This window comes from Drosophila albomicans, chromosome 3 (assembly GCF_009650485.2).
Source record: "Drosophila albomicans strain 15112-1751.03 chromosome 3, ASM965048v2, whole genome shotgun sequence".
Taxonomy (NCBI): Eukaryota; Metazoa; Arthropoda; class Insecta; order Diptera; family Drosophilidae; genus Drosophila; species Drosophila albomicans.
In genome coordinates this window covers 54,739,056-54,765,701 of record NC_047629.2, presented here as the reverse complement: position 1 = coordinate 54,765,701, position 26,646 = coordinate 54,739,056, and the positions used below count along the sequence as shown (strand labels likewise).

At 39.8% G+C, this 26,646-nt stretch overlaps 4 protein-coding genes across 5 annotated transcripts; 1 reads left to right on the top strand and 3 right to left on the bottom strand.

Annotated features, from left to right (window-relative positions):
- Positions 1-11,889: 11,889 nt before the first annotated feature.
- On the bottom strand, positions 11,890-15,050 carry LOC117567748 (cytosol aminopeptidase-like). Its single transcript, XM_034247936.2, has 2 exons — positions 14,891-15,050; positions 11,890-13,826 (listed from the first exon to the last, which is right to left on the bottom strand). The coding sequence occupies exon 2, from the start codon at positions 13,811-13,813 to the stop codon at positions 12,209-12,211; it is 1,605 nt and encodes a 534-aa protein (XP_034103827.1). The 5' UTR covers positions 13,814-13,826; positions 14,891-15,050; the 3' UTR covers positions 11,890-12,208.
- A 277-nt stretch (positions 15,051-15,327) lies between these two features.
- LOC117567749 (uncharacterized) lies at positions 15,328-16,285 on the bottom strand. The gene has a single exon (XM_034247937.2). The coding sequence runs from the start codon at positions 16,281-16,283 to the stop codon at positions 15,486-15,488; it is 798 nt and encodes a 265-aa protein (XP_034103828.2). The 5' UTR covers positions 16,284-16,285; the 3' UTR covers positions 15,328-15,485.
- Positions 16,258-17,156, bottom strand: LOC117567750 (nucleoside-triphosphatase THEP1). Of its 2 annotated transcripts, XM_034247939.2 has the most exons (4): positions 17,091-17,156; positions 16,875-16,950; positions 16,630-16,811; positions 16,258-16,557 (listed from the first exon to the last, which is right to left on the bottom strand). In XM_034247939.2, the coding sequence occupies exons 2-4, from the start codon at positions 16,918-16,920 to the stop codon at positions 16,303-16,305; spliced, it is 483 nt and encodes a 160-aa protein (XP_034103830.1). In that variant the 5' UTR covers positions 16,921-16,950; positions 17,091-17,156; the 3' UTR covers positions 16,258-16,302. The 2 variants fall into 2 exon arrangements, with proteins under 2 accessions (XP_034103830.1, XP_034103829.1); XM_034247938.2 differs by having other exon boundaries at positions 16,258-16,811; positions 17,091-17,154.
- Positions 17,157-17,283: 127 nt separating this feature from the next.
- On the top strand, positions 17,284-22,108 carry LOC117567747 (probable ATP-dependent RNA helicase DDX10). Its single transcript, XM_034247934.2, has 5 exons — positions 17,284-17,601; positions 17,659-18,425; positions 19,121-20,668; positions 20,733-20,789; positions 20,852-22,108. The coding sequence occupies exons 1-5, from the start codon at positions 17,415-17,417 to the stop codon at positions 21,704-21,706; spliced, it is 3,414 nt and encodes a 1,137-aa protein (XP_034103825.1). The 5' UTR covers positions 17,284-17,414; the 3' UTR covers positions 21,707-22,108.
- The last annotated feature ends 4,538 nt before the right edge of the window (positions 22,109-26,646 follow it).

Genomic DNA, 26,646 nt, shown 5'->3' with positions numbered 1-26,646 from the left:
CGAGTACGTGGCATAGAGTTTCATACATAAATTAATGCACTGGAAATACAATACGCACACACACACACACACATATATATAGACATAGACGCAGTTACAGATACAAATACAGATACAGAAATAGGGACATGCATACGCAGACAGAAATGCTGCAGTGTAATTTCTCTTGCCGTTATTAAATAGAAAATTTCGCTCTATGACTTGTGTCTGCATCGCGCAGCAAACTGTCGAAACTATACAAGTTCTGCCGTGGAAGCTGTACAACTGGTCGACTTTCTTGTCTCTCTTATTTTCCTTTATACTTTTGTTTTCTTTTTTTGTCTTTTTATTTTTTTTATGCTTGCCTTTTTGGCAAATGTGTGCACTGCAGACTTTTGCTTATCTTATGGGACCTCCGCCTCTAGCAGCATAACAAAAACTCTACAGTTTGTACGAAAATAGCACGAACTTGTGTTTGCAAATATTTATATGAAGACATTGCTCAAAAGAAGCAACGTTAAGCAATAGTTTCAGCTGCAGATTTAGGCATTTTTGTAGGCCAGAAAATATGCATATGTGAACTCTGTGAACGCAGTAAATGAATGCATCTGACATTATGCAAACTAACATTATCCCAATTTTATTATTGTATATTTCATTTTATATTCATTATTTCAAATATTTCTAGCTATTAATTTTTGATATTTTAGTATTATTATTTGTATATACTGTAATAATTAAGAATCTTAAAATTAAAGTTAGTATGAAATGCCTTTTATTTTGAAATAATGCAGAAACTTTAGAATTCAACATTTGAGTCTTCATGTGTATTAGCGACAAATAGCAACTGATTTAACTTAAATAATAGCAAATTAATTTAAAATTTTTGATCACTTAATTACATTCATTTTCTTTAGATTAACTTATAACTTCTTTAGCTTAACTTGCAACCAAATACCATTTTTAGTAAAGCTTAATTCACACAAATATAAAGTATATGAGTATTGGAATTAATGTTTTACTAAATTTATATTACATTATTACTATTACTGCAAATTTATTAAATAAAATATATTTTTTTTTTGTAAGTTAATATATTAAAGAATGTACTTTCAATATTATTACGGCACATAGTCAAATTCTCTAATCAAGCTGAAGTTAATTGATTAAATACATTAAACACGACTCAAATTAAATTTTGATAAATAAAAAGCATTTCGAATTGAACTTAATTTTCTGCCTTTTATTTCAGAAACCGTCTCATGTAAAGACTTTGGAGAAAGCTCATTCCATATTCCTGCCATTAATCTATAATTTGAAATAATTTTATGCGCATATTTTTGTCCAACTGCCAAAAGTTGAAGCATTCAAGTTAAATGTTATCGGCATTTTCTCTCTGTTTTCGTTTCGGAACGGTTTTTGGTTCATTGCACACAGCAACCAGGCATAGCAAAGGCGCACACCTACACGCACATACATTGACTGTATACACACACACACAGACATTCACATATGCTGTGTCTAAAGGCTGACTACACTTTGGCATTCGGCAAATAAAATCAATTTTAATTTCTTGTGCATGCGGCGCAAGAAAAAGAAAAAAAATGGAAAAATGGAGGAAGAAACTTTGGCGTCAAAAATGTTTGGCCAGGCACTTTAGCAGACGATGCTCTGCCGCCGTCAAAGCCATTGAAGTAATAAAATTATACACAAGTGATGCCAAAAAGTGGGCAGTAAGCCTAGCAAACACACACACACACACACACACACACATATATAGATATACAAACTCGTATCAGACGTATAACAGTTTCGTTCTCTTATTCTCTTATCGCTCCGGGTGAATGTGCGAAATGAAAATGAAACCAAATGGTTGCGAAATCCTTAAATAAATATCCAATGCCAGCCATTCGACACGTAAATTAATTAAACATGAGCTGAGCGCACTAATTAGTCTGATTTATTGATAAAGTTTATAGCTTCATTGAATTGATGCTATATTTCTAGGCGATTTAAAAACGACACAGCCTCGAGTTTTTGTGTTCTCCCTCTATGTGTGTTCTGTTTTCTGTGTCCGGCAAGGTGTCAGATTTCCATTGGGGCTCGGGGGGGTGAAATGGTCTTGCGTGTTTGCTCACCTGGCTCAGTTTGCTGACAGCCTTGGGCTCACAGTGCTGGCAACATAATTCGATTGGATTGCCAAAGAGTTTTGCAACTCAAACTGTACGCTATGAGCTGGCCATTTGTTCTCCAGCTGCGAGGAAAATCAGAAGGAGACGGAGCGGCTTTATTTCGGGCATTTTTCTTTATGGTTTGCTGCTTATTGAGATGTTTTGGCTCAACTTGTCATTGTTTTGCCCCTTTGAATTTGAGCTGGGTCCAGGGTTCTGTTATCAAACTTAACAAGAGTTGACAGCTAAAAGCAGTAAAACGAATATTAAATGCTCTAAGCTTAACCTAGATTATGTCTGTTCGAGTAAGCAGTCTGACGTTTATTCGAAAGAATAATAAATTCAATGTTGCAACAATGAAACTTTGCCTACTTTAAGTGTATGTTATAAATTTCGAACGTAAGGCGTTTATCATACTTATAAGAGACCATTAATATGGCATGTAAATGGCGCAAAATGAAATATATGCCATTTTATTAGCTCATTTCGAGGGAGGTCAGCCTAATGAGAAATCCTTGTCAGTTTTGTGGCCGAAATTGTAACGTATCCAATCAATAAACTCGAACCAAATTCAATTACACGCTCTGTAATCGCAGTTTGTAAGCCATAATTTCGATGTTTTGTACGAAAATATCAATTTGCATATGGAAATGGACAAACAGTTTTACAAAATGTCACAGCTAGATGACATTATCGCTCCGCATTTGTAATTAAAAATATTGCAAAGCACAAATAGCAGCAATTGAAAAGAACATGGAGTATTTTCATTTGTTTTGTGTCGCGCAAATCGCACTAAATAAAATGCCGCGAAATGTTCAATTAAATGAGAATGTGGCATGCAACACGAGTATTATATAATCCGTGACACATAATTGCAAATTTAATTGCCGCAAATGGGAAAAAGAAAAAAAGGGCCAGTGGAGTTTGAAGCATGCGGCGTATGCGTAATATAGCAAATAAAATAACAGAAAAATGGCGTCGAATGTGTGTTGGCTTGCTTGTGTGTGTGTGCTTGTACGTGAGTGTGTGTGTGTGTTGAGCTTGCACGTGTGTGCATGAAAAATCACGTCTAATTCCAATTTCTATACGCACAACAAAACACACAAGGGAAGTGACTCGCAGCTAAATTACCGGAGTAGCAGAGTGTGTTGTAACGTAAACGTGTATGTGTGTGTGTGCTTGTCTGTGTGGGTGTGTGCTTTGTTGTGCTCGCTGTAAGCTGTTAGCTGAACTGCCACATCAGTTCGCTTTAAGCTTCAATTTGCTGCATGGAAATATTTTATTGTTGCCTTGGCGACTTTTTGGCATTGCGTTCGCCCCGCAGCTGCCACGCCTCCCACTCCCACTCCCGCCCCCACTCTCTGTCCGCCCTCCAGCCTTGGTGCATTTAACAAGCTTTGCATTGTACTTTGATTACATTCTCAGTGTTGCTGTTGTTGCTGGCGCATTGTTGCTGCCGGAATTGTTGCCTTGGCATTTTGGCCGCCGCATTTCTGTTTTCCATTTACGTCTTCGAATTGAATCAAGTTGCCGCGTTTCCGGCGTTCGCGCTCTCTTGTTCCTTGTTTTCTGTTCTGTTCTTTTTTTTTTTTTTGTTGTTGTTGCTCTCTTTTCCTTTCGCTGTATATTCTGCTCATACAGCTGCCAACAGCCAAGTTTTTTCCGGCGGAAAACGCAGCTTCCGCTTTTTATAAATTCTCAATTGTGCGGGACATAGTGAGATAGAGGGAGAGAGGGAGATAGAGACGGAGGGAGAAAAAAGTGGCAGCGTCAACAAAAAATGCTACAACTCGCGCAGCTATTTTGATGCTATTCTCTGAAATTGTCATTCAGTATTTTCTGTGTCAAGGATCATCTCAGACGTCACCACACACACACATACACACATATCCACACACACAGAAGTTGACACCGCACTCTGTGCACCTTTTGCAACAGGTGTGGCAGTGCGACACACGGTTGGCTACCATTTTAAGTGGATTTGCTGTGACAACTATGTGTCAGATTCTTGCCACCGACGCCCCAAAGTATGCTATGAATTCGAATATGGATGGCTATGCATGAAGCGGCATCCTGCGGACAGGTGTCGATGTGGGGTATGATAAAAGCAAACGGAATTTATTGTGTTCAAGCAAAGCTTTGATGTCCTTTATGACAGTCATATATGAATATGTTTAACACTTTTCGAAGAATACAAATATACTATTGAGTCCAACTATTAATTAAAACAATGTTTAACTATGAAATTGGGTAATTACACAGATTCGTAAATTTCAGAGATAAATATTATTTTAATTTATATATATTTAGATTATACACTGGAATGTTAATTCATAAAATAAATCCCCTTAATATATTAACATGTAATCAAACGATAATAAGAATGATTATTAACTTAATTCATTTAATGGGAAGGAAAAACTAGTTGCCAGTAAAAGTGGTATTGAAAGCAAAGATTAGTGAATTTACTTATAGAAATTTTATTTTAATCAAAAATTAAATACACTTGTAGACCAAACTTTCAACAAATGTAAAAAAAGTGCTTTCTTTCTTAGAGAAAAATACATAATAAATTAATGAATCACCTTGCCAATTTAAATTTCCAACCATGCTTCTATGTTACATTATTTTATTAACAGCATATCTGCATATCCATCAAAACTTTACTTCATGGCAATCTCTAGCGAGCAGTCAACGCATTTTTGGCCGGTTGCTCTACAAGCTTGTCAAACAAAGCCGCATATGGACGGCAACAATAAAAACAACACTGGCAGCCGCCAAAACAAGCATGACATGTGTTTTTCATGTATTTTGTATCTAGCATCACCATGATGTGTATTACTTTCCACTCAACTCGTTCTCTCTCTTTGTCTCGCTCTGCTTTTAATTTTAATTAAATTGTTGGCTGGATCACCATTCGCTCGCTTTGTGTGTGTGTGTGTGCGTAAAGCGCTCGTCAAAGGTTAAGTGAATGGAATTTGCTAAATAAAGAAAACCACAACGCACAGAGTCTAACAAATGAGGTTCTCTGAACTTCACCTGCGTCTGTCACTGTCAAACGAAGCGAAACAGAAAAAAAATCATCCAAACTGGAGCAAAAAAAAATAGCAAATGGAGATGGGCGACCCTTTTGGGGTTTCGCATATTTCTGGGATTCTGTTGAAAAACTGCAGCTGCCAATAAATTGCTGGTCACCATAATTCAAAGTCCCTTAGTTTTTGCAAACGCTTTTCATTTATTTCCTGGGCAACGTCCAAAACAAGAATTTGCTTTCATTTCTTTACAAATTTACCGCCTTTTTTCCACATAATTTTCACTCAGTCCAAAGCGATAATAGTAGTTGAGAGTGTGCGTGTGTGTGTGTGTGTGTGTGTGTGTGGAGGTGAGGGTGAGTCTAGTAGTAGGCTGCATGAAATTCGGAGCTCAAATTTATGCGCCATGAATATGCCGAGGCATTAATTAAAAGCGACTCAGCCGCTTGACCATTTTGTGGTCGTGTTTAGTGGGCAGAGTTTGGCATCCCATAACGTGTGTGTGTGGGTGTGTGTGTGTGTGAGTGCTTGGCTGGTTGTGTATTTGGGACTAACCAGAACATTACACATGAGGCAGCAACAACAATGCTACAGCTACAGCGGGAAACAAGTGCGCGTAATATGCGCTTTAAATTATGTTCTACTCGTACTGCAAATTGAGCTGCAATCTGTGATTCCATTTGTGTCTTCATTTAAGCGTAAACACACGTCGCTAATCCATTCATGTAATGGACGCTGCATAAATTTGTTTATGCAGCTTAAAGCATTTAATTGATATTATCTAATTGTTGAATAATTTATGAGACAACCAATGCAAAAAAATTGTTGCATACTTTCGCGCGCTGCTTAGAATTCAATGCGATGCACAATTAATGCGCAGCGCCGAAAAGTATGCTTTAAACGGTGCGTGTGTTTTTCAATTAAACTTGACGTTTGAAATAGCTGCTGACATTGGCATTTCAGTGCGGCTGAATGCTCTCATTATTCAATATTACTTGCTCGTTTATACCTTTTGCTCTTTGGCTGGCCGCTGCTGCATTCTCATTTCGTATGTAACATTCCCATCAACCACAATGCAATTTGCCCACTTTATTGCTTGATTCCCACAGAGCATCCCGCATTGCCACGCGTTGCCCGCTGGCATCCTCACATACGAGTATCAGCAAAGTTTACAGCTGCAGCCCTGTGCAATAACTGTTTACGGAGTGCGAGTGCGAGTGAGTGAGAGAGCGGTTAAGCCATGGGGAGTTCAGAGTCAAAACGATTTGTCAGTGCTGTCCAAGTTGCAGGCATTGGCCTTTTCCTGTCCTAAACGTGGCCGAACATCACGTGAACTGCAGCCAACTGTTTGTGCCCACAACGGTCCATGGAGCAGGAGGTCAAACTGGCTCGTCATGACATGCGAATGTCACGTCACGTCACAGACACGGACACAGACACACAGACACAGAGACAGACTCAGTCACATCACGCACACACATCCATTTCCTGCCGATGGCCGTCATAAATAACAATGGCAACTGACGGCAGCTTTGTGAGTCGCCATGATCATATCATCGGTGGGCAAAGGAGCGCAGTTGTAACTCAATATATGCCGCGATGTATAATGCATACAACTCGAGTTGCGACCTTTGCTTTTGCTGGCTGTGGCACGCGCCAAACTTTTTGAGGGACTGAGTGGGAGGCCATTATAAAATAATCTCGAAACACTTTGCCACGCATATTTCATAGTTTTAAGCCCAAAAGTGTGCGGCAACTGTCAGCGGCGGTGGCAGCCAACTAAAAAGCATTGCCAGCAATTGAGCCATACAACTTTATGGCAAACAGCTCTCCGCACACGGCTCTTGGCCACATAGTTCACACCTTTGCTGTCAGCAGTTTTGCCCAAGTGCCAAGGTATGCGGGATTAAAACGCAACACTTTATCATTAAAAAAATAAAAGTGTAAAATGTTGACAGCCAACGAAATAAGTTTTGCCTTCAGCAGCAGTTGCCACAAGGACAACCAAGATGTAGGCTAGGTCGAGGTTGTACACCAAACATTGTGCAACATTATGTTGCGTGGCCGTGTGGCTGTGTGGGTGTGTGGGCGTGGCCAAACACAGACTGTGCTTATATTAATTCAATTTACAAAGTCGCCAGAACGTGCCAAGCAATTTCATGTAATACATGAAGCAAATATGAAAATCAATTCGAATGAAAATGGGAAATGATTGCACACACATAAACACACGCACACAGCCACAACAAATTCAATTAAGTTTACTGCAAATTTATGAAGTGTCAACGTTGGGCGCTTTAAACTTTCGCCCCCAAAAACTTTGCCATTTGCTTAATTACAAATGATTTCTGCAGAGTGCAAAATAATGTATATAAATCGAAGCTGTTATAATGATAAATGATCAACGTCATTTGCAGCAAGTTGTGGCACACAGCCTGGAGTGGGACTTGGGCGACTTGACTTCCTGTAGCTGTGAAGAGAAAATGTTATGATAAATTAACACAGCGATTAAAATAAATCAGTTAACTATTGACAGCTGGCTCTACTCGATGTACGATGTTCGCACATAGCTCATTGAATTTTCCAAAAATAATCTACATAATGTTTCAATTTTCAGCTGGCTGGCTGTCAACTTCAGCCTGTTACGTGACAGGATTTTCGTGCAACAACTTAACAAACGTGTTGAAAACTTGGCCAATGGCTCGATGCTTATGCTTCATTGATATGCCAAAATTGTGGAACAGCAGCATCAAACCAGTTTTGAACTTTACACTGTCGGAATGTGGAATGCGGCAGCATATAGTATGTAGCATGTGGCATGTGGCATGCAGCATGTGGCATTTATAATGCGGGGGCGTGGCAGGTGCTTTATGGTCGCCATTCACTGCAAGCAATCGACATTGTCAATGCACTTCGAACGCCTGCGGTTTATTAGCCATCCGTTATCGTCCTCCTCTTCAATCGTCAGTTTCAGGCCCACCAATCTTATCTACGAGTATGGCTGCTGGTCAGAGGGAAGCTGGGCCTAAGCTTTCTCTGACATTTGTTTGAGTAGTCAGAGGCCGAAACAGAGAAGCTGTTAGTTCCGCTTACAGACGTGACAATAGCCATGTACTTAAATGAGCAAACTATCGATTGAGGCGAGAAATCAATAGTGTCAATAGCATGGTATAGAATATATAGTAAAGTATATAGAATAACTGTAAAAGAAAGTGAAATAAAATAACTATATAAAAAGAAAATATATGTTCAAAATGAACGTACTAATATTTTTGGTAATGCTTGTGGTAAGAATTTGTTAAAATTGACAAAATAATTTTATAAAATAAAAATTAATTCATATGTTTAACAAAAATCAACTAGAGTGCAGCTGCGAGCTCAGCTTCGTATCCAATAGTAATTGAAACCATTTTTATAGTGAGTTGCAGTCCCCATTTGCTTATTACAGCAAAAGTTGATCAGAAGCACACACACAAACATAAACACATGCACACATAATTAAGCTTGATAATCTTAACGAAGATTCCCTGCCGAACCACGCCCACTTAGCAGATCCGCCTTCACTATTATCTTGGTCCGCCGCCTAGTCAAACCCACCCACACAATGAGACACACATATCTACAAATTTTTGGCAATCACTTTTTCACACTTTTTAAGGAATCAATTACTCTACCAAAATGTTCTAGTTCAGCGCAACCGTTTAGTAACAGTTGACCAAAAAAACCCTAACCAAACTAAGAAACGTTCATGAAGCTCTTCCGTTTAACCACGCCCACTTAGTAGATCTGCTTTCACTAATATCTCGGTCCGCCGCCTAGTCATGCACATGCATATGCAAATTTCACTCACTCAGTCAAATTTTTGGCAATCACTTTTTTGCACGTTCTAACTTAACGATAACCAGCAGCTTACTCTGCCCATTTCTAGCAGTTCTGCACAACTGTTGAGTAACAGTTGAGCAAAATCGTGACGGAGCACAAGTTACGCTATTTTAATCTGCCTAGCTCATGCAGTTCTACACAACTGTTGAGTAACAGTTGATGAAAAATGTAGGTAATACAGTAGTGCAATCTTTTGAAAAGCTCGCCTGCCTGATCACGCCTAACGAGAAGATCCGCCTTCACTATTATCTTGGTCCGCCGCCTAGTCAAACATATACACATTCAAATTTTACAGATAAAGCCAAGTTTTTGGCAATCACATTTTACATTTTCAAACTAAATGATTACCAGCAGCTTACTCTGCTAATGCTTAAAAGTTTTTCACAACTGTTAAATAACAGTTGAACAAAACAGCGACGAAGCAAGCTGTGATACCTTTGAGAAGCTCTTCTGCCTGACCACGCCCACTCAGCACATCCGCCTTCACTATTATCTTGGTCCGCCGCCTAGACAAACGCATGCATATGCGAATTTCACTCATTCAGGCAAATTTTTGGTAATCACTTTTTTGCACGTTCTAACTTAACGATAACCAGCAGCTTACTCTGCCCATTTCTAGCAGTTCTGCACAACTGTTGAGTAACAGTTGAGCAAAATCGTGACGGAGCACAAGTTACGCTATTTTAATCTGCCTAGCTCATGCAGTTCTACACAACTGTTGAGTAACAGTTGATGAAAAATGTAGGTAATACAGTAGTGCAATCTTTTGAAAAGCTCGCCTGCCTGATCACGCCTAACGAGAAGATCCGCCTTCACTATTATCTTGGTCCGCCGCCTAGTCAAACATATACACATTCAAATTTTACAGATAAAGACAAATTTTTGGCAATCACTTTTTTAGATTTTTAAAGTAAATGATTACCAGCAGCTTACTCAGCTAATTTTTAAGAGTTTTTCACAACTGTTAAATAACAGTTGAACAAAACAGCGACGAAGCAAGTTGTGCTACCTTAGAGAAGCTCTTTTGCCTGACCACGCCCACTTAGCACATCCGCTTTCACTATTATCTTGGTCCGCCGCCTAGTCAAACCCACCCACACAATGTGACACACATATCTACAAATTTTTGGCAATCACTTTTTTACACTTTTCAACTAATAAATTTATCATTTGCTCTACCAATATGTTCTAGTTCAGCAGAACTGTTTAGTAACAGTTGACCAAAAACACCCTAACCAAACTAAGAAACGTTCATGAAGCTCTTCCGTTTAACCACGCCCACTTAGTAGATCTGCTTTCACTAATATCTCGGTCCGCCGCCTAGTCAAGCACATGCATATGCAAATTTTACAGATTAGGGCAAATTTTTGGCAATCTCATTTTTACATTTTTAAACTAAATGATTACCAGCAGCTTGCTCTGCTAATTTCTAGAAGTTTTGCACAACTGTTGCGTAACAGTTGATGAAAAATGTAGGTAATCAAGTAGTGCAATCTTTTGAAAGGCTCGCCTGCCTGATCACGCCTAACGAGAAGATCTGCCTTCACTACTATCTTGGTCCGCCGCCTAGTCAAACCCACCTACAAAATGCGACACACATACCTTCAAATTTTTGGCAATCACTTTTTCACACTTTTTAAGGAATCAATTAATCAATTACTTTACCAATATGTTTCACTTTAGCACAACTGTTTAGTAACAGTTGACCTAGGCAAACTAAGAAACGTTCATGAAGCTCTTCCGCTTAACCACGTCCACTTAGTAGATCAGCTGTCCCAAATATTTCCGTCCGCCGCCTAGTCAAGCACATGAACATGCAAATTTTTCAGATTAGGACAAATTTTTGGCAATCTCATTTTCACACTTTAACTAAATGATTACCAGCAGCTTGCTCTGCTAATTTCTAGAAGTTTTGCACAACTGTTAGTAACAGTTGAGAAAAATAATTTCTAAGCAAGCTGTGATACCTTTAAGAAGCTCTTCTGCCTGACCACGCCCACTCAGCACATCCGCCTTCACTATTATCTTGGTCCGCCGCCTAGTCAAACCCACACACACAATGTGACACACATACCTTCAAATTTTTGGCAATCACTTTTTTACACTTTTTAAGTAATAAATTTATCAATTGCTCTACGAATATGTTCTAGTTCAGCAGAACTGTTTAGTAACAGTTGACCAAACACACTCTAGCCAAACTAAAAAATCTCGATGAAGCTCTTAGTAGATCTGATTTCACTAATATCTCGCTCCGCCGCCTAGTCAAACATATGCACATGGCAATTTTACATATAAAGCCAAATTTTTGGCAACCTCATTTTTACATTTGATTTCCAGCAGCTTACTCTGCTAACTTTTAGCAATTTTGCACAACTGTTAATTAACAGTTGAACAAAATAGCGACGCAGCAAGTTGTGAAATCGTTGAGAAGACCACGCCCACTAACCAGATCCATCCGTAATATTATCTTGGTCCGCCGCCTAGTCAGACCCACCTACACAAATTAAGATACACCTAAAGATTAAGATACCTAAACATTTTTGGTAATCACTTTTTGACACTTTTGTGATCAACACCTTGCTCTGATAACAACTGTTGAATAACAGTTGAGCAAAAACACACAGCGGTAAGCATTGCAATTTTCTCTTCTGCTTTACCACGACTACTTAGCTGATCCGCCTTGTCAAACACATATAAATAAAAATTTTACAGATAAGGAATAAAGTTAGTTAAAGTTATCAGCCGCCCTTGTCAATTCAATGTCTTTCTGTAAGTAAAATAATAACAATATAACATATAATATATTACTAAATTAAGTAAACACGATTTACTATATAACTGAATACTTATTTATTTATATTTTTAATTTGACTGAAACCATTACATCTAGAATTAAAAATGTTCTGGTACTACCAACTAAATTTGGCCAACACAATTGTCCGAAATAATCATATCCTACTAACCAGAAGTCGAATAATATCTGTTATCAATGGTAAAACTAGGGTTGGTCAACTTCTTTGTTCGGTTCTGTTCTGTTCCTACTTCTGTTAGTTAAAAGCTTTCCAGCTTATTGCTTGACAAATTTGATAAAGTCCAAAGTAAAATCTCCAGAGAACAACGTAAATAGGTAAATAACAAAATTTCCTACTTGGCATCAGGACACGCCATTTGGTAAAGGAATTGTACCAAAGTTCGGGTGGGTCGTCCAGTCATTCTGCCACCTGCCAGATACGGAATAATGCCGAATCTGGTGAGCAACCCGGTGCCACAGGTGTCCAGATGCGCCCAATCACTGCAGGGTATCAGCTCGTGGAGGACAGCTGCTGCCAGGCACGACGAGGCATGACCATCGCCATCGTTGGCCAGATCAAAGCTGTGATTCTCGGCGACACGATCCTTGTAGAAGCGCCACAGAGGGAAGCGCCACAAGCGATCGCCAGTGAGGGAGCCAGCGCGCTGGAACTGCTTCCAGATGTAGTGCGAATTGGACCAGATGCCGGTGGCCCCGCCGCCAACGGCCTTCCGGATGCCAATGCACATGGAGCCCACGTCGACGACAAGTCGAGGCTTGTAGGTCAGCTGGCCATAGAGCATGGGATCGGCAATGACAACGACTCCGGTTCGACTCACGTTGCGCACTGCCATCGTCTTGGCATTGAGCAGCGTCACCACATCGCCAGGCTTGCAGGACATGCCCGACGGCAGATTCTCGCACAGCGGCAGTATGGCCGTGATGTTGATGGGCAGCGAGAGTGCGGCTGCAGCTCGCATCGCCGCCAGGATGACGGCTGCGCCGCTAAGATCACCACGGAACTCATCCATGCCGTTGCATGGGCGCAGATTAAGGCCGCCGGAATTGAAGGTGATACCTTGGCCAACAAGTAGTATGGGCTTATCCTCGGGTGCAGTGCCGCAGTAAGCAATCTCTAGCAGCACGGGAGGCTCACACGAACCCTTGGCTATCATGAGGAAAGAGTTGAGACGCTGCTGCTCGATCCATTCCATGGTGCGCACCTCCACAGTGATGCCACAGGGACACAGCGCATCCACAGCAGCCTGGGCAAAGTTGGTGGGCGTCATACAGTTAGCTGGGGCATCCGACAATCGTCTGGCCAGGTTCTGCGCCTCCGCTTTGAACAGGCCACGCGTCCACGAATCCATGTCGGGCGAGGCGTGCAGCTCCAGCTTGGGCACCACAGTGCGATACTTCTTATTCAAATTGTCCTCGTAGCGCCACACAGAGAGAGCAGCACCTTCGGCTGCTTGCTCCGGATAGTCCATGTGATCCACATGGACCTCGGTGCACTTGAGTGACTGCAGCGAACGTGCTCCAATACCCGCGGCAACACGTATATTCTCCATCCCCTCGTCCAGCATCTCCAGCTCATTGAAGGCGATGCCCTCGAGTCCGGCGCCAACCACGCAGATCGAGCGATACTCGCTGTCCACATTGTTGAATATCTTGCCGCGTCCCAAGCGTCCACTGATCTTCGTTTCGCAGATCAGTTCGGACAACTTTCCCTGCACTCGATCGTCAAACTTTTCGCCCGCCGGCGTCAGTCTTGGTCCCTTGCCACTCTCCTTTTCATACAGCCCAAGGACGATGCCTTTACCACCGCCTTGCTTGCCGCTAGTTTCGCATGATGCATATCTCAATGCAATCCGCGTGGGATTGATACGATCATTCAGTTTGAGAAGCCTCGAAATGGATTGCCGACTTAAGAGACGAATCTGACTACGCATATACATGATGTTTGGTTTGCTGTTGATCGAAGCACAAATGAGCTTTAGAAAATTTATCGACTTGGATTTGCAATCAATTTAATTTTGCAAACTGAAAAACTCCAAATATGATGTAAAATGTGTCAGGAATGTATAAAGACAAAATAAAACTATCGTACGAGTGTCAGAAAAAATAGAAATAACTAAAAGTACAATCTTTGCCGAGAACTGAAAATGGAATGAAAAACGGATCTGTTGAAATCATTGCTGTGCGTAGTCAGAGCCTACTGCAACTAAAAAGTCTGCACTGTTGTCATTTTTATACCCTGGAATTTGTTGGATTCATAGGGTACTATTATCAACATTCATAGAATGTATATCGTAGATTAGAAGTACGACATAGATTAATGTGGCTAAGAGCTATGATGTAGGCTGCATCTACATATGTAGGTCGAAATATAAGAAATTTTCCATACTTTTTTAAGGTACAATATTATTTCATGTTTACCCTGATATTTGGTATTTTTTACATTAAAATGTTGATATGTCATGTTTGAATATAGTGCACATCTTATATAAATCACAAATATTTACTCTAAAAATGCAAAAATAATTCACTTTATGAAAGCAAGAAACAAACATCAGTTGGCCGACTCTTCTCAATTTGTTTACCAACCTATTTCAAGCTAAAATGTAAATACTGTTCACGTAACTTCCTATAACTAGTTTACTATATCCACCGACTGTATGTATTATCTTTGGGTAATGAACATTCAAATTGATCACCTAACAAATTTCTGATATATTTAAGCAACTTTATTCATTGATGGAATTGATTAAAATAAATAATTAGTTCCCTAATAACATGTAAAGTATAAATATTTAATGCAAATAATTTCGGAATTGGTTTTCCACAATCAAAGTGATCTTAAGACCTTTTTAATAACCATTCAGTTGATCGTTATTTAAAATTGCAAGACTGTTGCATACTTTTTGGGGTTATGCACTTGCCTTCAAATAACTTAAGTGAACTCTTGAATCAATCTGTGATGGCCCTACTCTTTGTAGTTCTAGCACAGTCAATTTTAAAATATTAAAACTTACCTTAAACTTGAAACGGTAAATATAACTCTATCTGAACTGCACTATCTGTGTAGAATTGTTAGTCCTTGGATTCTTCAGCCTTGAGCAACCACAGTAAAAATCCACAGCAATATATTGTTTGGGGTAATGTTAAATTTGTTTGTGGGGAAATGTATAGAATATTTTGATGTGAGCAATGAGTTGACATTGAGTTGACTTTAAGATTTTAGATTGCTGTGTTAGTAAAATTCATTTTTTAAAGATGGTTAAATAATTTTGGGCCACACAAAATATGAAATACTTTCACACACCACAAATTGCGCCATTTGATTTAGTGGGCGAAAATAACTGCCACGAGATTGTGGAAAAAGTTTTTGCAATGTGGTCGCGCAAAAAAATGAATACGAATATTTCCCGCGAGCAAGCTTCAACATCAACTGGACTTGTGGAAATGAAGTTAAATAAATGGTTGGAGTTGTTATTGCGCAAATTCGTAACAAATGCAGTTTTATTCTTTTGCTGCCAAAATACAGAAAATAGAAAACAAAAAAGTATCCAAAAAGCCGATTCCAAAACAGTTACTGATCCAACGTTGACTATCTAATTTTTGCCCAATTCAATCGCCTTCCAGCAGCACATCGGTCGGATAGGCTATGAAATTTGTGTGTGTCGCAAACAGAAACTCGAATGCGCCATGAAATTTTGCCACATAATGGCTAATGCCATGAGGCAGCCAGTTTTGTAGATAGAGGCGCTGGATACGGAAGCAGAGCTTTAAAACCTCCGGTTGGGAGGTGCAAAAGTTTCGCATGACCAGATTAACTGCGGTATATCCGAAGAATCCATTCAGCAGAAATGTGAGCAGCCAGGGCATCGAGTACAAGGCAAAGACACGCAGCGGAAACAGTTGCCAACTGGAAGGAATCTTGCTTCGGCTACGCAACCAATTCAATTTCACCTCCGTCGCTGGCGAGATGTAAGGATTGCCAGTGAGAGGACCATTTGTCTGATTCAGATTCCGATTCTGATTCACAGGTGGATTCAGTGCGTCAAGTTGACGCTGCTTCTGCTGGTCAACAGCTCGCTGACAACGCCACAGACCATAAATGACGATCAGGGAATTGACTAGAGCTTGCCAAAGGAATCCACTATGGTATCTATAGCCGACATGCAGTTTCAGCTCACGAGTGTAATCGAAATTGATGGTTTTAATGATGGCATTGGCCTTGATGATGGGATTCAAGTGGCTGCAAATATGCAAGATGGTCAATAGCAGGACCAGAACAACATACAAGAATTTTGGTAACATTTTTTGATAAGTATATAATTTCTCTACTAATACAAAATATGAATAATTTAATACAGTCTTTTGTTTGTCATTTTCGACAAAAGCTGAGTTGCCTTTCCAGAACATTCAAAAGAAACTCTCAGATTTATGGTATTGATTTGATAATGTCTTCTGAGATTGTCCGCACCAAACTATCACGATTCGTATGATTGACCGTATAGATCCTAGACTGTGGATACGACTTAAGAAATTCTACTAGCCCAATGCGCTTGTTGGTGTGCAATGGAATGGTAATTAATGCTATTTGTTCATTCAGAACCAGCATGCGAACAGCTTCCTCAAAACGTTTGCTCAGCAATTCCATCTTGCCAACCTCATCGATAATCATCAACTGTGTCGGCTGAGATGATATATTTAGCAATGGCAGCGCAAGTTTCTCGAAGTTCTCAACATACACCGAATATTTGCCCACCTTTGGAAGGTTTCCTTGGACTTTTTCGCGTGCTAATATTTCACGTTTCCCAGCCATGGTAACCACATCAAAGCCAATGCGTTGATTGTTTTCCCGCACTTCGTCGGTAAAAAAGCCTTGCAACGTGCACTGGTTGCGCATATTTGCGGCTATCTTGCCAACTAATGTCGTCTTCCCGATACCTGTTTGAACGAACAAATTAAGTTTAATTGAGCAATTTACCGACATTGTACATTTGGCCTTACCTGGTTGTCCAGTAATCAAAAAGACCGTTAATTTGTGTTTTTCCATGTTTTGTGGATTATTTATGTTCTGGTATCGCTAGAAATAAAAAAAAACTTTTGAAATATTGAATATGTTGTGAAACTGTGTTGCAGCATTTGAATCAATGTCTTCCTTTAATTAAACGATTGAAAGTATTTTAAAATGAATTTTTAATTTTCTTATTTTGTTATGTTTACCTTTCTGATTGATGATTGCTTATACGAATGAGTTGTGCGAGTGTATTTGATCTTCGGCTATCTCTATCGATATTTTATCGATATATTCAAGGCAGCGCAAGTTGCGCTGCGCAACGCAAATTAAACACTGGCGGCACTTTACAACACACACAACAATAATGCTTATCGAAAAGAACCGTAAAGTGTGGTGGTGTGTCGATAACTATCATATGTTTGTTTGCTAGACAGAAACGCTTCGCGGCTTTTTGACAACGTGAATTTCAATTTCGCAATTAAATTGCGTTCTAGTTTAAAAAGTATATAGAGCACGAAAAGTGCGTGAACATGGAGCAGACAATCGCTCATGTTTTAGCAAAGGGAGAGCAACGGACCAGCGATGTGGCCACCGGCTCTACGACCTTCGAGCAACTCCAGCTGAGCCCGAGCATTTTAAAGGTATTAAGGGAACACAAGTTTCTGACGCCAACCAAAATTCAAGCAGCCGCTATTCCAATGACACTAGCGGGCATGGGTATGAATGTGAATAATTCCAGATAGGCTTCTATTTATATTGATTAACTTCTTATAGATCTGCTCGTGCAGTCGAAAAGCGGCACGGGTAAAACATTAATCTATTTGCTGGCCGCGCTGCAAATTCTGGACAAGTCGCTGGCCAAGCCGCAAGTATTAATCATAGTGCCAACTCGTGAACTAGCTATTCAGGTGGAGGACACATCCAACGGACTGTCCTTCCACATGCGCTCCAATGCATCCTATGCCGCAGTCAGCTACATAGGAGGCACAGATGTTAAGAAGGATCGCATGCGTATGTCCAAGGCGCGCATTGTGGTTGGAACACCTGGCCGACTGCTACATCTGCTGCACAACAAAGTTTTCGATACTTCATCCATTAAGCTGATTGTCTTGGACGAAGCAGATCAACTGTATGCCACTGAAACACTGCAAAAAGATGTTCAGGCAGTTTTGGAGGCGATGCCCAAGTTATGCCAGCTTATTGCCTGCAGCGCAACGTACCCCAATCAGCTGGACGAGCGTCTGTCCAAGGTGATGCACAACCCGATACTGATCTCGAACAGTGAGCGCGCCACAGTTCTGCTTGGCATACGACAGTTTGTCTACGAACTGCCCGAACAGCTCAACAGCCTGCAGGAGATGATGGCTAAGCTTGGGGTATTGCGCCAGATCTTTGATCAATTGCCCTACGAGCAGGGCATTCTGTTTGCCAGCTCTCAGAGTCGCGCTGACTCATATCGCAACTATCTGCAACGCAACGGTGTGGCATGCGACCTAATGTCGGGCGCCATGCAGCAGAGCAAACGCCTCGAGACATTTCAGGTAAGTAAAAGAATTGAACTTATGTATCAAGCTGTTGTGTATTAGTTATAGTAATTTAATATCAGTTATATCGCAATTTTTTTTAAATACTCGAAAATTATAAAGAAAGTTTTTTGTTTGTTTTATAAAAAATGTAAGAGACTTCCATTGGATTTATTATTGCTCAAAGCGATGTGTTTTGTTGTACATTTTGTTAAGGCTAAAATATTATAAAAAGAAAAATTCTTTGATCATACGATCAAATCTCGTAGGCTATATTCTGAAGAATTGCACTCCTCTAGCACTTCAATCTAATCTGTGTGTTAATATTTTAATCAGTATCTTTTTTGAACAACTTTAAAGATTTATATATAGTTAAAATGTCTTAACAATTTGTTTCATTGAATTTGAACTTAATATATTACTCTCATATCTAAAAGGTAATTATTTATTTTTTTAGATCGTGTTTGTTTTTAGTAGATATATGAATAAAATAAATAAATTGCATTTTTGAACTAGCTTAACTTTACTTTAAAGTCTTATATTCTGATTCGGATTTCAGAGAATTGTAAAAATGATTCTTTAAATAACAAATAAGTATTTTTTCGCACTCAACTAGTTTTCATGTAAAGCTATATCTTAAATTTAAGATACTTACTATTTCTGTTATAGAATATCCAGTTTTTCATACTTATTGTTGACTTATCTTACTGCAGGCCTATCGCAATTTCAAAACGCGTACCATGGTTGCCACAGATTTGATGGCACGAGGCGTGGACTCTTCACATGCCAATTTGGTTATTAACTTGGATCCGCCCAAAGACTTGGTCACCTATTTGCATCGCATTGGACGCGCTGGTCGTTTTGGATCAAAAGGCATTGCAATTACTTTTATATCATCGCCGCAACAGTGCCAACATTTCAAGCGTATTGTCGCAGAAGCAGGCACTGGGATGTCAGTTCTCCAGTTTCCCACAGAACAGCGTGCTGACTTCAATTTCTGGGATTTCGATTCGTATGATTTTCCATATTTCCAAAAATTGGAGGCCCATGAACAAGCCGAGGATGAGCTAAAGCGCATTAAGCAGCGCTGGAAGACTTCGCCGGTTCAGAACGATCCGCAAGCTGATTTGCAGGTTAAAAAGGATTCGGTACTTAAACCTGTTGTGGATATTCGTTATTTGCAAAAGACTATCCAGAATATAGTGCAAACGAATGAGAAACACTCGGAACCCAAAGCTAGTAATGTTGTTAATGAATCACAAGCAGCAGAGACTGTCGAGAACGAAGCACAAGCAAATGAAGAAATATCCTTCACCAAAGTTATAATTGAGGAACCACAGAAAACAACAGCGGCAACAGATGCCTCAACATATGATCAAAATATGCAACCTACTGATGAGAAGAAAATGGAAAAGAATCAGATATTATCATCAACAGAAGTTATTATTTTTCCTGAGAAAATGGAGGAATTTACCTCGGCTTTAGATGGCATAACATATGGAAAGAATAAAGCGCACGAGAATGAGGGACTATCACCAACTAAAGATATTACAAGTGTTGAGGAATCACAGACAGCAGTTGAGATCAAACAGAAAGAGAATGATGAGATATCCCCAATTAAAGGTGATCAAATTGTAAAGAAACCACAAACTGCAGTGCATATTGATACCATAATATGTGTTGAGAATATGCCGGAAAAGAATGAGCAAATATCACCAACTGAAGATGTGAAAATAGTTGAATCACAAGCAGCACCGCCTATGGAGAATAAACCGGAAAGGCATGAGCAGCAAATACCCAATGAAGACTCAAAAAATTTGATTACAATCGAAAGTGCTGAAAAGCAACATAAATCTTCTGTAGAATCGACACTTTCTGTTGATTTTCCTGCAGCAGCGCCGAATTCGATAAACACTAAAACTTACCTGTTGATGCCTGATGAACGTAGCTCAACAACATTAATTCCATTGGGCATATCGAATACAGTAGATGATGCAAGTAGCATTATTTCGGATAGCATGGAGAATGATTACGATAGCGATGCTTCGTATATCAGCACCTATTCAATGAGCGATGCTCGCATCATCTGGCGTCGAATGATCTGCCAGCGAAAGTTTCAAAAACGCTTCAGAAAGATTAAGCGATCATCGCGCTACACTAATTGGCATCGCAAGCAAAAATCAAAGAAAGAAAATAAATGCAAGCAGTCGAAAATTAACAGTAAACAAGAAGAGGAGGATGACGATGTGTCCACTTTGACAGTAAGTTGATGTAACTAACTAATATAGTGTAAAGACTAATATAATTTTTTTTATCTATGAAAAGCAGAACAAGCAACCGAATGTAAAGTTCGCGGAAAAAGGGTTCGAGGTTAATGTCAATGTAAGTAAATCACAAGAACGCACGCCAAATTTATTGTATTTTAAATTTATTTTTTATTTTAGAATTGTCGTCAGATAGTCAATAGATTCCATTGTGCGCGTCTGTTGAGCAAGTTTGATAATTGGTCGCGACAACGTTTAAGTTCACTTTTTGAAGGAACTGATTACAATCTGCGCAAGTCAGACAAGTGCATGGAAGATTTGTACAACGCAATGAAGCACATATATTATGTGGATCATACCAAGCCAAAATTTTCGTATAAATCCATTTTACCCGTAGTAAGTGGTCTCAATAGTCACTCAAGGGTCAATCCAAGATCAGATCCTATGCCTCATCTGGCATCTGAAGTTGATGACAAATTGAAGCTGCTTGATCGACTATCTGTGCATGTTAATCATCAGATTAATATACTGCCTGTAGTTGTAGCACCTGATCTTGAGAACGTCGAAGAGATGGAGTCGGATATATCCGATTCAGAAGTAGAAACTGAAAGTGATGATAGTGTGGAGCCGTATTCTAGTGGTTTTGTTGAGTCTACCGAGAGCGCATCATCTGGAATTGATACCTCAGTTTATGGCAGTGATTCGTCTACAGAAATGAATTCTGAGGACGAGGAAGAAGATGACAGTGACAATGAATATGACTACAATGATGAGGAGATCGAAGACGAAGATGATGAAGAAGGCGAAGACGAAGATGATGAGGAAGAGGAAAGCGAATCTGATGATGGTGAAGATGATAGTACGATTGAAGATAGCGCTGAAGAACCTGCAGGCACGGATAAAGATGAAACAGATCGCGAACTTGAAAATGAAGTAGCCACGGATCAGGAACGCTGGAAGGCTTTATTTGAAATGCAGTATCAATTTATTTCCAATTATGTGCATAACTACATGGAAACTTACTCGAATGAATAACTATAATCATACATATTTTTTTTATATTACATAATTATAGCGCTATGGAACCGCAATTCCTAGTCTAAAAAGTCTGACTGACGCTAGAAACTCAGGCATTATAATTTCTTTTTTGAAACGAAATGAAATAAGTTCCCAAAAAGCTGTATCAGCTGTTACAACATACGTAGATATTTAAAAATATTTTATTCATATACAATATGAAATGACATGTACAAAACAGAAGAAAACATATTCTCAGCACATTTAACGCATCAATGAAATGCAAGTGGTTATTTCAACAAGTTGAAACTATTACTAAACTTAAATCCTAATTTGTTTGCCATTTTGATATCACATAAAATTTATTCTTCATAAGAATTTTTCTATTGTTAAACTCGAAATGAAAATAAATTGAAAATGAAAGTACTATTAAAAATGTGTTTAATGTGAAATAAGTTCAACTCGAATGTACTAATTTCTTGACTTTGTAATGGAAAGATCTAAGGATTGGCAACAACAGTGTTGCTAATGTGCCGCCAGCTCCTGCTGCAGCTGCTTTTACCATTTGATTTATCTATGCGATGTGCAGCGTATTTGATAGTTTACGAGGAGAAGGAGTAGTCAGAAACAAACAAATTATGGCGCCAGTGCAATTGGACAACATAAATCATATGTAGTCGCATCAGCGGCAACATTGTTGTCGATGGTCCGCTTACTTTTGCAGGCAACAAGACAACTCTTAAAAGGGGATGGGACTGAGGCATGGGGCAGTCGACGGGTTGGCCACATGCCAAGGCAGTTGCGTCGGTGGCAAAGTAAAAACATTCGCCCTCCGGTTATTGTGCACGCAAAGCGCCATCGCGATGCCGATGCCGACGTTGAAGCTGAAGCTGATGCTGATTTCGATGGCAAAGCCGAAACGACGCGACGCGACGTTCGATCTCCACTCACTGCTCGATTCTCGATGCTCGCGTGCACTTGCGTTCCAAATCCAATAAGGAGCGTGAGAAACTGCCGGCATGAATGCAAAGTGAGCTGGAAGCAACGACAAAATTTTATAGATGCTAGTTTCATATGTTGTTGCTGTTCACGTTGCTGCCGCTGTTGCTGTTGCTGTGGCTGTTGCCGCTGCTGTTGCTGTTGCTGCCCTGACCAAACTCAGTTCGATTAGCGATAAACCCAAGATGCGAAAATATGCGCTGTGTGTAGGTATTTGTTGTTGTTGCTTTGCTTTGGTCAGCTGGCCGACTCGCTTGACTATTCGGTTGCAGGTGTTAAGCTTTATAATGATGTTAACATTTTTATGGCCCACAACAAAATAAACTACAAAATTTGTTCAGCGCAATCATTTTTTTGCGGTTAGCATCTGACCATATATGGGGCCAAGCGATTTAACGTTCATAAGTGGGTTCGACGGGGCCCGTAAAACGGGGCCGGGGTCGGGGTCGAAGACGTTGTCGGTGCCGGTGTCGGTGACGGTGCCTAGGAAAATAGTCTTATTTGTAAAACTAATTAAAATCGCTGGGAGTCGTTAATAATTATGAGCGAATAACTTTAAAATTAAATAAATATAAATGTTATTTTTTACGGTTGAGCATGGGAACAAAGCTATGCGGTTCTAATTACAAGCCTTCAACTATAGAGAAAGGATTTGATCGTAAACTTAAACTGTTGAAAAACACTTAAAAAGTTAATCATTATGTAAACTTGTTAAACCATTAATTAATTTATTAAGACTTCATCTTATCGAGAGCAAGATTGCATAAGATTGATCATAATTAGAAGTGGAGGAAGTGAAGAAAAGTGTTTTTTCCTAGCTTCAATTATGCAATGCAGGTTTTGTGTTAAATTCGTTATCAAAGAATTCTCTTTATGGGAAAATAGATCTCAAATCGGCTGATGAATAGCAATCTGATAACGAAGATCAGTGGAAGCAACATACATAAATGGGAGCACATGACGTGGCCCATCTATCGGATGGAATACATGACTTTAATGCGCTTTATCAGCGCACAGACAGCGAGAAACACACGCGTGGATGTTATAGAACGCCTTCGCCTTTGGGGCGTGGCCAGCCCATATTTATGTGGCCAACTGGGTGACGCCTGGGCATGCATACATAAATAAAAGTCATCATTAATTAAATTTAGTATAAACAACATGCATGCCTGCAATTATTCACTCATTCGCCGAGTCAACTCGAGTCGCAAATCGCGAGAGTGTTGAAAATGAAAACGAATGTGCTTGCGAATGCGAATGCGAAGGAGAAAAAACGCCAGCAAAACGCACGCGACGGCAAAAAACGCGCAGTGTAAAAAACAAAAACACACAATACAACCAAAAAAGCATAAAAAAGCGTTGACAAAAATGATCTGTGGGCAATTATAATGAATTATTTTGACACTTAGGGCTTGCAATGCACAACTAAAAATGCATAAACTTAATTTATGCTCTCGCTGCTGACATGAAACGCATTTTATTGCATTTTAAATATGATAAATAAACATGCCTTTTGGGCCAACAACTACAATTCGTATTTCGTATTCGTATTCGTTTTCGTATTTCGCACTGCGCATTTTTATGCAATTTATGAAAAATACTTAAAGAAACAACCATTACAGGCAACATAAATTGTTGCCTACGCAAATCTGTTGCCTCATGCAGCATGCAGCATGCAACAAAGCAAATTGCATTTTTCACTTAACAGCAACAGCAGCAACAGCAACAACAGCATCGTCAACAACAGCAGCAACAGCAACAACTGCTTTTATGCATACAGCTGGGAGCGTCCAGGTCGCCATGGCAATGCCATGAAGAATTGCAAGGAGAATCCGTTTTTAATTGGTGAAAAATAGCTGAAATTGTCTACGCTGATTTTTGCACCGTCTTCGAAGTCGGCTGCGTGCCCCAAAGGGTATTGCAAGTAGCCACGCTCTGACCATGTATAACTGGCTGCCACAGTGAGACGCATCTGCAACATGAATGGCGCAAACAACAACAGCAACAGCAAACGGCAAACAATAAAAGCAGCTAGCGACTTGCATGCGATTAACATCGTACCACAGATTTGTAATGCTAATACATTGTACACATTACGAGTATAGGGCAAGGCAAAAGAGCCAGAGAAAGGTGGGTGAAAGAGCAGCCAAGATAAGGTTGTGAGGAAACGAGTTGAGAGAGCAAAGTTTTAAAGCTATGGTTGCTGGTTAGATGCGTAATTAGTTACACTCTACGAAATATATGCAGAAAGTCGATAGCGGTAATCGAAAAACATACTGAATGAAAGTCAAAAACAAGATTTAAACATTAAACAGATAATTCAATTCCTGGAGAGATAAGAATAATAGTTGATCATATTTCATTCAATTTAATCTTAAATTAAATTGCTTAATTGATTCCACAAAGTTATAGAGTCTGATAATTGCCAAGTAGTTCGTTTACATTTTTAAAGCATTAGGGAATAGAATTGCTTTCTAAAATAAATAATAAATCACTGGGGAAATGGTAAGTCACAGAGCGAAATTTAATGGAAATAAATAGAAGCGGATTTAACTGCTGAGCAACTCGATACAAAAGTGCACTGCAAAAAATATAAATAAAGTCACAACAAAAAGTGCATATACTCGTATGAAAAGAAGCTTATATTGAACATAGGTAGATCTATCAGATGGCTGTGATCACACCTTAGATTGAAATCATCTGCCCTTTGGCATTTGTTGTTGTTTGACGTGTAGGTTCGTTCAGTTCGCTTAGTTCACTCAGTGCAATCGCAATCAAAATGCCGCGTGACTTTTAGAACGTCAAAGCCAGCGAATGTGCAGCTTCAACAACTCGAGCTTTAGCTCGAACTCGAACTCAAAATCGCATTTGCAGTCGAAGTCGAAGTCGATGTCGAGCTCGGTAAGCGTGGCAAGTGGCAAGTGCGGCTTTTGTGGTTCCCATGCGACTTAGAGCGAAAAACATGCGAGTCGCTTTAATTGTTGCCGTTGCCACTGCCGCTGCCAACTGATTTTTCTAATGCAATTTTTTAAAAGTCTTACGCAACAGCAACAGTAACAGCAGCAGCAACAACAACAATGGCAACGTGTTGCAATGGGGCAACCTACCGCCGCCGCCGCCTTGAACGTGTTGCGCGCATAATTACCCAACGCACAGTCAGTTGCAACTCTGGCCAGTTGGTTACGTTCTCCCTCTCTTCTCCAGCATCTCCCCTTCCCCTCTCTCTCTCGCTTCTTATCCTCCTCCTCGTTTGCCGCTTCTAAGTTGATAATCATTCCAGGCATACGCGCATATTTTGCATTTTTAAATTGTTGCATTTTGCGCATTTTTATGACAAGCAAAACTTTTGCACTGACATTCGCCACCACCGAGAGACGCTGTCGAAGCACCTCAGTGGACTTCACAGCAGTTAGTTGTGGAGTCCACTGCAAAGATGGGAATGTCATGCAGCTGGAGTCTGCCGACCCAACCAGATGTCTCCTCTCTCTACTGCTTGTCATTCACACACGCACACACACACACACACACACACACACACACACACACACACACACACACACACACACACACACACACACACACACACACACACACACACACACACACACACACACACACACACACACACACACACAGTCGCAAACTTACTTTGAATCATAATTAAAATACATATTGTAAATCACACTGAATATTTGCGGCTTGTGCGTGTTTTTTTGGGTTTGATTGTGGGAAAGGAAACAGCTGGGTATGTGAAAGGAAAGATGATTTTTGTGTAAGACGAACATTGGAACATATTTGCAAATGCGACACAGAAAGGAAAAGTAAGGTTGCCGTTCAATAAATATTATAAATAAGAAAATAAATATGTGATAAACAATTGAATTTTATTAACAAAAACAAGTAAGTGCGGAATTAATTATAAAATATAACAAATTAATATACCGCAAAAATACGAAAAA